This window comes from Oratosquilla oratoria, chromosome 12 (assembly GCF_046742065.1).
Source record: "Oratosquilla oratoria isolate Oo_2021 chromosome 12, ASM4674206v1, whole genome shotgun sequence".
Taxonomy (NCBI): domain Eukaryota; kingdom Metazoa; phylum Arthropoda; class Malacostraca; order Stomatopoda; family Squillidae; genus Oratosquilla; species Oratosquilla oratoria.
In genome coordinates this window covers 46,565,069-46,577,536 of record NC_134788.1, presented here as the reverse complement: position 1 = coordinate 46,577,536, position 12,468 = coordinate 46,565,069, and the positions used below count along the sequence as shown (strand labels likewise).

General features: G+C 37.7%; 1 protein-coding gene across 4 annotated transcripts in view; it reads right to left on the bottom strand.

The window, feature by feature from the left end:
• Nucleotides 1-314: 314 nt before the first annotated feature.
• The window catches only part of LOC143031652 (uncharacterized), a 53,224-nt gene continuing 41,070 nt past the window's right edge, over nt 315-12,468 (bottom strand). For 2 of the 4 annotated variants that reach the window (XM_076195763.1, XM_076195764.1), the window contains exon 2: nt 315-2,009. In XM_076195763.1, coding sequence (XP_076051878.1) covers nt 1,015-1,905 — 891 coding nt within the window. In that variant the 5' untranslated portion in view covers nt 1,906-2,009 and the 3' untranslated portion in view covers nt 315-1,014. Of the gene's footprint in view, nt 2,010-8,585; nt 8,737-8,978; nt 10,118-10,149; nt 10,281-12,468 lie in introns of those variants that run through there. The other 2 variants (XM_076195762.1, XM_076195761.1) reach the window with 2 other exon arrangements.

Below are 12,468 nucleotides of genomic sequence, written 5' to 3'. Positions count from 1 at the left end.
TTGTTTTTGCTTCCTTTGAATTTGACATGTCGCCTTATTTTGTCTTCCTTTCAATTAAAGTCGAGCAGAGAGTCAAGATGGGCCTTTCCAACAGCTTCCTTTTCCCTTATAATTTCTAATTTCTGAGCTTTGTTTTGGCTTTGTTTTAACGTTGTGCTTATCTTAGTATTTCTACTTATCCAAAGCTCTTTCAGTAGCCTTTTTTTCATGTCTACTTCTCTCATGCTGTTATCTTTTAATTTTAGGTCTCAGTTGGAAACACTACTATTTTTTTCTTTTCCAAATAAAGTTTCTTACATAAAAAAGGATTGTTTAAAGAATTTGGAGTTATCAGGCCATCAGATTTATTTAATGTGAGGGGGTAAAATTCATTACATGCTTCTTGATTCATTTCACTTGACTGAACAAGCAATCATGATGAGTAACAACCAAACACAGTACAAACAATCTCTTAAATATATGTGAAATAATGAAATTGTACACTTACATTTCAGGAGTCATCGCCAGATTCTTAAACTCACCTCTTTTATTTTGAATTCATTATGGAATTATACATTTAATCTATTTGATTAAAACATTTCAATTTCATCTTGAACACCTTCCATGTACACATTTTTCCTTTGTGCACTAGTAAAACATGTGTGCACACACAGGTGCACAGCTTAGAGGAAACACTGTTCACTGCACAGATCACATGGGAATGGTTTCTAACCATTGTGAGCCACCATGTGCCAATTTAGACCTCTTATGTGAGAATTCAGAATCATACAGGTCACACTGGAAAGAATACTCTCCTGTGTGGGTCATCACCTAATACTTGAGGTGATTCTTTTGTAAGAAAGAAGCTGCATTGCATAGGTCATGCTGGATAGGTCTCATATGTTTTGTGAGATAGCCCTTAGTGAGAAAGCAGGACCACACAGGTCACACTGGAAAGGCTCCTCTCTTGTGAGGACCTTCATATGCTGTGGGAGATAATCCTTGTTAAGAAGGCTGATTCCAACAGGTCACACTCTAGGAAGGCTTCCCTCCTGTGTGGGTCCTCATATGCTGTGTGAGAGAACCCTTTTTTGAAAAAGCAGAATTGCACATGTCACAATGGAATGGCTCTCTTGTGTGGTTCCTCATATGCTTTGTGAAAGTACCCTTTAGTGCGAAAGCCGAATTGCATAGGTTACACTGGAAAGGCTTCTCTCCTGTGTGGGTCCTCATATGTATTGTGAGACTACCCGTTTGTGAGAAAGTAGAATCACAAAGACTACACTGGAAAGGCTTCTCTCCTGTGTGGGTCCTCATATGTATTGTGAGACTACCCGTTTGTGAGAAAGTAGAATCACAAAGGTCACACTGGAAAGGCTTCTCTCCTGTGTGGGTCCTCATATGCATTGTGAGACTACCCGTTCGTGAGAAAGCAGAATCACAAAGATTGCACTGGAAAGGCTTCTCTCCAGTGTGGGTCCTCATATGTTTTGTGAGATTACCCTTTTCTGAGAAAGCAGAATCACAAAGGTTACACTGGAAAGGCTTCTCTCCAGTGTGGGTCCTCATATGTGTTGTGAGATTACTCTTTAGTGAGAAAGCAGAGTTACAAAGGTCACACTCGAAAGGCTTCTCTCCTGTGTGGGTCCTCATATGTATTGTGAGACTACTCTTGTTTGAGAAAGCAGAATCACAAAGATTGCACTGGAAAGGCTTCTCTCCTGTGTGGGTCCTCATATGTTTTGTGAGATTACTCTTTTCTGAGAAAGCAGAATCACAAAGGTTACACTGGAAAGGCTTCTCTCCTGTGTGGGTCCTCATATGTCTTGTAAGTCCATCCCTTTTTGAGAAAACAGAATCACACAGGTCACATTGGAAAGGATTCTCTATAGTTTGGGTCATTAAATGATATCTAAGATGACTCATGATATAGCTGTGCCAAAGATGTCACACTGGATCCTTATTATTGCATGACACACATGGAATCCACGGATAGCTCTTCCAAAGAAATGGTGATAAGTAACCTCATCCTGGAAAAAAAAAATGTATTTGTAAGGTTGATACCTAAACTCTTTGAAAATTTGTAACACACTGCAATAGGATAGTGGATGTTTCATATACAGGCCATTTCATACTCAAGTCCCATTGTACCTAAACACACCCTTTGCACTTGCCATTATCTAACATCAAATAGGTAGTAACACTAACAGAGATGGTGCTATGATATATTGCATTCTAATTTTTCATTAGAAATATGCTGAAAATCACCCAAAATCTACATCCATACCCAACCCACAAACACAAGAATAACTCAAATTTTGTTCGTTTTTTTTTTTTTTTTCATGTCATAAGGTTTAGAAGTGGGGAATGGTCCAGCTGGCCACAGCAGTCATATTTTGATATAACTCCATGACATTCCATGTTTGGACTCATAACACCTGAATCTAAATATGATCCACTCTAGGAAGATTTATTCAGTTCATGTTACTCATCTGACTCAAATAAGTGATGCAATTTATATTGTTTACGATATACTGGTAAGTGGTTACATGTGTTATATATAAATAAGATCTAATAAAGTGGTAGCTTATGTCATAAGCTACCTTGAATGTTCAGGTTATTAAACCTAAGTCACTGGAGTCAATGTAGTTGTTGAACAGGACCTACACATCTTGTGTACCATAATTGTTGAACAAGACCCACATATATTTTCTTACTGTGTTTATTACAATTGAACAACTTTTGGAGAAGAACCACATATATGTTTTTTCACTACTTTTGATACAATTTCTAATCTAAAATCCACATATATTTTCATGCTACATTTGATACAAGTTAATGAGTATTGAATACAAACCAACATATAATTTGCTACAATTTAATCAGAGAAAACTATATTCTTTCATTACCCAACTTGGACACCACTATTGAACATCACAAAGGAGGAGAATGGAATAAAATATGGCTTAATGAAGAGCAGCTTCCATTACAGATCATATATACACATATAATCAACTTGGGTGGTGGCAGTGATACCTTTTAAGTCATTAGGCTTAAAACCATAATTCCCAAGTCACCCTTATATAGGTATATTTGATTTTTCTCATTGGAGGTGCTCTTGGTTAAACACTATTCTGTAGAGGCGTTATAGACATCTTGCCCTTCCATTCATCAATTGAAAGATAATAATACTTATTTATTGGATGACAATCAATCAAACGCCAACGGCACCACGTTTTTGGTGGTAGCCATGGGATTTACGCCATTAACCAACCTCAAGTCCACTTATCTGTGTGTCGACTGAGACAAAACTTGTGCATCCTGTGGATTATCAGTTATGTCATCAGTGAGGGAATAGGTCCTAGGCAGTTCACAAATAAAACTATAGAAATAGCACATGAGACTGTAGGGGGAGTAATGTGTTAAGGTGTATAGTTTTGTTAGAACTACACAATTAAAGGTAATTAAGCAAAACTGGAAAATAAAATAGAGTGGAGCTATAACCTGGGAGAAGGAGAAGAGGCAGGTTTTACAAGCAAACAGAAGGCAGTTGGAGAAATAGAGACACCAACTGCATTTAAACAACTCTCAAGGATAAACAGAGGGAGAGCTCTACATGACAGGAGTTAGACAGTTACTTAGAAGGAGGTACATCTACAGTAGGTTCGTTAGATTCTTCCCATTAAGAACAAAACACCACCAACACATACTACACTCCCTAACCCAGTTCTTTGCAGACTATGACATCCCAGAGAGCATCTTGTCAGACAACGGAGCAGAATTGACCAACACAACCTTCAAGAAGATGTGTGAAGAGCAGCAAATAACCCTACTCTACACCACCCCATACCACCCACAACCAAACGGTGTGGTAGAACAGATGCATCGAACATTGAAGAGCATCCTGGGAATACAAAAACTGGTGGACGAACCCATGGAGGTATCCACAGTAAGTTGGTGTACCCAAGGGTCACCTGTCATTTGCACACCTACAGTGTGCTGAGTGGAGAGTACCTCACCAATCAACCAAAAGGGTGGTCACTCTCAGATGACAGGATGGAGTTATTGCAGGATATTTGGACCAATTCAGATAGAATCCTTCATGTGGTGTTGCGGATTTTTTCTTCCAGGAGGGCGTAGGGCCGTGTAAGGCCAGGTATTTTTAAAGGAATATTATTTTCATTTAATTGCTTTTCTTCTAGAGAGCGCTGTAAGTGAGTGTGATGTAGCTCGATCCATCTGTGATGTCACTAAGATGCATTCGGACAGAGACATAAACTAGGGCCGTTAGTAGTAAGAGAATGAGAAAAATTCCCAACCCCCAGTTCAGGATTCCATTAGAGGGATAGTTTAGGGAGAGATTGTGATGACTAGGGGTTGACCTCAGAAGAGAGATGGGGTTTTGCAATATAACACACAGGGGGAGTTGGTAGATTTACACATGGATGGGAACACATACGCCAATCTCTCTGTTTCTTGTGCGTAGCTAGATTAGTCTCACACCCCAACTATTCCCCTTAAGAGGTATGTCAGTGCATTCTGTAAAATTAATAGAAATACATGACCATAACTGAAAGAAACAGACATACATTGAAAATATAATAGGCAGATATTATCCTTCAATATCTAGTGAGTCTCCCACCCCAACTATTCCCCTTAACAGGCAGGAAAGGGGTTGAGGGAGTGCAAACAAAAACACTTTGTTGCTTAGGGTAGGTGATCATCAGAGGGATCACATATCAATTGGGTGAAGTTGTCGTGTAATTATCAAGTGAAATTTTGTCCGAAATTGTTCTCTACTAAGGACATAGATGTAAGGTTAGGTTTTGAAAGAAGTAGACGAATCAGACACTTAGACAGTGGACCTAGGAGTAATAGCAAAGACATGTCACCAGACAAGTATGTAAACAAAATAGTTGGAAAAACCTACAATTTACTATGTACATGCATATACCAAAGGCTTTTTCCCCCTTACAAGGGAGGTAGCCAAAAAACATACACATGAAAACCACTCCCACCCATTCCATCTCTATCACACTCCACTCTCCTTCACCTCCTTCTCTCCCTCTTATCTTGGCACCTCCTACATGACAGGTCATCCCTGCATCTTCTCCACTACCCTGGATCAGAAAGCAGTGTTGCAAGACATAGCACATCCACAGCAAGGCCGCTTCATAAATTCGTCGACCCCCCCTCATGCAGAAAAGGAGAAGACGGGAAGAAATCCCTTCGGGCTGCATCAATTTTTTTTTCATACATACTTCCTCTCCCCCCATCCCCCACCCACTCCCCCTCATGCATCATCTATACACAACCCCTCTCCATTCACCCCTATCCTCTGTCCTCTTCCGTCCTTCCTCCACAGACATTCTTCTCTTTTGTAATGCCCCTTTCACCCCATCCATCCATCTCATCCTAGGACACCCTCTCATATTCACTCCTTCCATACTTCTTTTACTAATCTTTCTTCATTCATTCTTTCCATGTGTCCAAACCATCCTAATATCCTTTCATCAACCCTATCTCCCAGTTCCCTTTCCACCCCTTTATTCCTCCTCACCTCCTCATTTCTTACTCTATCTAGCCTAGTAACCCTCATCATACTTCTCAGATATTTCATCTCAAACACATTCAAACTTCTCTCTTCCTCTCTCATGTTCCATGTTTCTGCCCCGTACAATTCTGTTGGTACAATCACTCCTTCATATAACCTCCTCTTAGCATCCATTCCCAGATGTCTATTTCTCATTACACTTTTCAATCCACCAAGGCATTTAGGCGCTTCTCTCAATCTACATTCTACCTCCACCCCGACTCCTCCCTTTCCTGCTACATTCGCACCCAAATATCTAAAACTATACACTTCCTCCAGTCTTTCACCCTTAATGCTCACCTCCAGCCTGCTGTCACTCTCTCCCCTTGTACATCTCATCACCTTACTTTTACCCACATATATCTTCAGCTTCCTTCTTTCACACACCTTCTCAAACTCTGTCAGTAACTCAATCCCTCCTCTGATCCTGCTACAAGCGCAGTGTCGTCAGCAAACAACAACTGGCTCACCTCCCACTTTTCTCCATTTTCTTCAATCATCTCCAATCCCTGACCCACTACCCTTGCATTCACCTCTTGCACCACCCCATCCATGTAAAGATTGAACAGCCAGGGTGACATAACACATCCCTAACAAAGTCCCACCTTTACCTCAAACCATTCACTCTCTCCATTTCTAATCCTAACACAAGCAATACTACTCTCGTAAACACTCTTGACTGCTCTTAACAGCTTTCCTTCTATCCCATATATCTGCAGTGCCTCCCACAGTGCCTTTCTATCTACCCTGTCATAAGCCTTTTCCAGATCCATAAAAGCCCAGAAAACATCCTTACCTTTTCCTATAGCTTTCCCACATATCTGTCTTACACAAAGATCTGATCTACACAACCCCTACCAGTCCTAAACCCACACTGTTCCTCACCAATCACTCCCTCTGTTCCTCTCCCAATCCTCTCAATCAAGACCCTCCCATACGCCTTCCCAACTACACTCAACAAGCTGATCCCTCTGAAACTACTACACTCACACTTGTCCCCCTTTCCCTTGTAAAGAGGAACTATACAAGCACTTCTCCAGTCCTCCGGCACTCTACCCTCTCAAACAAACATTAAATAACCTCACCAGCCAGTCCACCATCACTGTACCTCCTTTTTTAAGACATTCTGCATGGCATCCATCCAGACCAGGTGCCTTACCTGCTCTCATCATCTTAACAGCTGCTTTCACCTCATCCTTCCCTATTTCTCCTCCATTTTCCTCACTCATCACTCATTTTCTTAGCGCTTCCCACTGCAATTACTTTTCCCTCCCTATCCTCCTTCACATTTAGCAACTCACTAAAATACTCTGCCCACCTTCCTCTCACTGCCTTCTCTTCCATTATCATCTCTCCATCAGCACCTTTTACCTTTTCCTCTCTACTTGATTCGCCTTCTTTTTCTCTTTTAATTTCCTTCCAAAACATCATTTTATTGCTTTCAAAATTTTCTGTCATACTCTTACCACATTTTACATCTGCTCTCCTCTTTGCTTCCTTTCTCTTTACTTTGTACCTCTCATACGGTTCCCTCGTCCTAATTTGCAGCCAATCTATGAATGCCTGCTTCTTTTCTTCAACATTTCTTAGCTTCCTCATCCCACCACTCACTACCCTTCCTTCTAATAAAAAAAATCTCTACGCTATTATTTATCTTGGTAATTTTCTTGTAGTTAACTTATAAGTAAACACCATGTATTTACAGATTCTCAATTCATACAAGTACTGAATGGGCTGGCAATTTTTGCAACATGTTGCCACTTGTACAGAATCAGCACAGATAGTTGTAGTTTAGATCTACATGTTAGTACAGGTTCAGCAAGAAGTGTGTGTGGTTGGTTATTATGGTTTTCTAATGAACCTCAAAGAATATCAAGAATTAAAATATAGTCTATAACTGTATTCTAAATGTGTCATCTTATTGTATATTTTTTATTTACAGATTTATAGAAACTACCCATAGTGATATCTAAATCTTGACTATTAGGCCTTTTCAGTAAAACAGAATGGTTCAGCACTTGAAATACTGCCAAGACAATACTAAAACACATAAGAAGCACATAACAATAATCCTTAGAAAAGTGACTGATGTGCTTATTGAAAAGTTGATGGAAGTTTGAAAAAAAATACTCACTGTTATGTGTGAACTGTTGGACACTAATAATGAATAACCCCACAATACTAAGATCTATTGAAAACAATGAGACTGAGCAACATATATTTCAATCATCTTCAAGCAGTGATTTGAGAGACATATCTTCATATCGAGATATGTACAGTGAATACTCGGTTGAAGAAAATTCTTCAACTTCAATTGAATCAGTTCTAGCACTTCTGGGCCAAACACCAATAAAAAAAAAAAGTAATAAAATAATTATTTAGGTTTGTTTGATCCATATTGGAAGACAAATCATGAGCAAGAAGAGATTGTTGGAGAACTGTAGTTACAGTTAATTTTGTGTAGTTATAAGCTGCATCCCCTCTGTTTTCACCAACCAGTGGGAAAAATGGGGAACTCAGTGTCCTGAGACACAGGTAAAACAGACTGCAGCCCTGAGAAGAGCTGGAAAGAAAGAACAAAATTGCATGCACTGAGTAGTTCTGGGGAAATCTTAAAATTTAAAGTGAGAACCATTTTGCCAATTTTGATTTAACATCCCATATTCCTGGTGATCCCAATGTACATTAGTATGCATCAGGAATAAACCCATTCAATGTGGTTGCAATTTACAGTTTCATAACAGATGGGGCAACCCCTATATATGTTGCAATGGTTGTCATGCTCTCATACAAATTTTGCAGGTTATCATATAATAGATAAGATAGAATATGTAAACTTGTTTTATTTCAGAACTTTTTTGGAATAATGCTTCCCCAGAAAAAGGACACTCATATAATCAAATTAAATTACCCATTGACAGGTACAAAAAATTAACAAACTTGTACTCATTGACAAAGACCTAATCTAACAACAATGAAGATTTGTTACCTGATATTTTGAAATTATTTTTACCTTTGTAATGGCCTCTTACATATGAAACACAGGATATTATCAGCATCAGTAGATCTTTCTCACTAATGGTTGTCTTCCAATATGGCGGTATATCTATTTATCATTAAATCACTCACAGCAGTCAATAGGTCACATGACCAGCACCCACTATCTAAGATTACATATGGGAAGGTATAATGGTCAATTATTAGAAATGCACACCTCAAAACTATAGCAATAGAAAATTAAATATCAAGTTTGCTTAATATGATACATCAACATAATATGTTTTTATTGGTGGAAATCAATAACAGAAAGTTGCCAAAAGCAATACACTAATGATAGACGAGGAAGTCAAAGAAATTGAAATATGTTAGCATGGTCTAACCTAACAAGCATTTAATAATGTGGTACCGGTAATGCTAGAGGTCGTCAGTGTCATCATTGTTAGGGATGTTGACAGCAAGTTTTGGCATCCAACATAATGCAGGGTGTAGAGGAGCTTCATAGCTTCAAGAAAAGCATGAAACTCACCTCCATAGAACTGTTTCAAATATATGATATCATTTGGAGTGGGAGAACACCCAGTACATGCTTAAAGTCATCAACATCGTCAAACTGACATTGATAGGACTGGACAGATGATAACATGGCATCTTGAGCATCTCTGGTATTGTATTTACTTTTAGCAAGGTTTTTTGTTGTTAATTTCCATCAAGAAAAACATATATTACATTGATGTATTATAACTTATGAAATTTATATTTTTCTATTACTTAGATGTGCACTTCTAAAAATAAACTAGTATAATCACACATATGACTTGTAATAAATTTGATGTGGATTTGTGGAGTGAACATTAGGATTTTACTTCCCAAGAACAATAAGTGCACACTGGATTCACTATGAACTTCATGAATTCTTTACTTTTGGACTGAGGAAGACAAGATGGAGGCCCACCTCCTAATGAGAATGTAAGAAAAATGTAAACAAACAGGATACACATGTTAAATATAAAGATGCTTGCCAATCTCCATTTATATTTCAAACTGCTACTGATTTAAATATTAATTCCTGGTACTTATACATACAGCTCAAAATACTCAGAATGATACAGTTATGAATTGCAGCCATGAGGTCAGTGAAACTTTATAATATACAAAGATGTTTGCCAGTTTCAATTTTCTAAAAATTGCTACCAACATTACCATTAAATTACAGTACTTCTATATGAGGTTCAAAATAATCAATGATATGAACTAGCCAATGATAAAGATAAGAACTACCGCCGTGAGACCTGGATACATATAAATAAAGATGTTTGCCCATCCTTTTTTCAGTAGCCACCGACGTTACCATTAGTTTGCCGTACTTATATATGGAGTATTATGTACTCGTAATGATAAGAGCTAGCCGATTATACAGGTAACTGCAGGTGCAGGACTGACAAACATTCTGATAATTGCCCACAAGTTTACCTCTGCTCTGAATACCAAATGCACTGCCAATCGGGAATTGAAATATAGCAACGGCCAGCACACTACGCATGTTCTAAGCTACCTTATCATTAAATCATTGCACTTACGAATTCAAGAAGTAAGCACACTTGTTTGGCCCGTACAAAGCACAGCCACGAAAACAAGATCTTTTATGAAGGAGTGCAAAGAAGTTCTCATCGAGCTATGAAGTCATATGTAAGCAAACGTTACATTAGGGCGAAGATGTAGGTTTTCTATATGTATTTCATCTGTTTTCCTATTTCTGCTTTCTATTCTAGGTTTCATATTTTATATTGAATATTTTCATACTTTATGATTTTTTACATTTTATATATATTAAGCGTCGTTTAATTGGCGCTGCTTTTGTTCGCTTTGTACAGGATGGTGAAAGCGTATATATTTTATTCGCTAGCTATTAAAATAATGAATTCACAGCATCTGTTTGACGCTGTGATAAAGTTAGACATGTGTGACACACTGCCTATTACTTCACATTTTCTTTTGTGTCCTTTCCGTCCCTGTAGCTATTGCTTTTCTTTCCCTCTATGGAACTGCTGGAAGTCTTAAGGCCTCTAGTAACTACTTCTTGATATTTTCCCTCCCCCTTCTCTCCAGCAACTGTTGTGCGAATTTAGCACTAATCAAGTACAGTGCCTTATCGAGTTTAAGTATCTCCTCTTTACAGCAACTGCTGTCTGAATTTAGCACTAATTAAGTACAGTGCCTTATCGAGTTTAAGTAGCTCTTATTTACCCCCTGTCTTCCAAGATGTGGGGTCTCACTAATTGCAGAGAAACAGAGAAAACAGGGAAAACAGAGAAAATACAAAAAAGGACGGGTTTTGCTCAAATGCACACTTCTATATATGTATGGTTGCATTATTTGAACTATTTTCTTTGAAGTGTGTGATTTCCATGTAATATGATCAAAGAGAACTTACGTTTTTATCATCTGCAATTTTACCGACCCCGGCTACGACTCGTCCAGCCCGCCGTCTATGATTACTGGTGGTATGGATCAAACTACACTTTTAAGTTTCTTATTGTTGTGTTATTAGTGTAATAGACTACATATAGTTGAATTACTTAAACTCTTTTCTTTAAAATGTGTGGATTTTTATGTAATTTCACCAAAGAGAAGTTATGTTTTAGTCTCTGCAGTATGACCGACCACAGCTACATATACCGTAACAAATTAGCATATGGTTGCATTGTTTGAACTATTTTCTTTAAAAGGTGTGATTTTCATGTAATTTGATCAAAGAGAAGTAACGTTTTTATCCTCTGCAAAATTACCGACCCCAGCTACGATTCGTGGTTACGATTCATGGTTACCGCTAGCCTGCCATCTATGTTCTGCGAATGCAGATCATCACTGAGCGTCAGAGTTGCCAGATTGGCGTTTTTAATGCCAAATTTTGTATCTTTGGAATGTTTTTACTGTGTTTGGCAGGAAATTTTGTTGGGTGGCATTTTTGGGGGGCGTGATTAGAGATCACTCTTTTACTTGTATCAAGAATTAAATGATGATGTATGTGAATGATATAAATTTAACTTGGTTATGTGGGAAATGTAAAGATTTTGTGCCTAGCCAGAGGATGTTTCAGCTCTTCTTTAGTGAAAATATGTAATAACGCAGTAGTGCATCAAACATTTCTAAATCTGATGATGCTTTTGATTATATTTAGACACAATAGAAAAGTCACAAATGTATTTTCTATTTATGTACATCTGAGTCTCTAGGAGGTTGTTTAATAAACTGGTTTAATTTATTGTAGAGGATACCAAAAAGTTTACTTAGGAACTTAAACGTAATGTATGGAGTAATACATTTTATTTTAGTTATTGGTATTTTTTCTTTCTCACATAATACGGAGTATAATATATTTTATTTTGGAAGTTCATATTTTTCTTTCCTTTTCACACAGTCTTGAAGTAGATTTATTTCAGAGGATGGTGGTTTATTACAGTACCGCTAGAATTAAATGATGATGTACATGAATGATATAAATTGATCTTGGTCATATCATGTGACATTGTTTTACATTGGCTAGTCAACAGTAGAAAAATATTTTATATTGTAATTGTAGTTATACACATTATCTTTAACTAGTTGATCTTGGTTATATCATGTGGTATTGTATTATATTGGCTAGTCAACCGTAAAAACTATTTTTCATATTGTAATTGTAGTTATATACATTATTTTTAACCACATGTAAAACCAAAATACAAAAAAATCTTAGAAAATGTAATGGTTGGCATTTTTGGGGCATGTTTTAAAAACATTTTTGCAGCATTTTGTCAGAATTTGGCATTTTTCCTGGTAGAAAACCTGGCAACCCTGCTAAGCGTGGTTGATGAAGTTGGCCAAAAACATAATAATTTTAGAATTTCTTGTGAGGT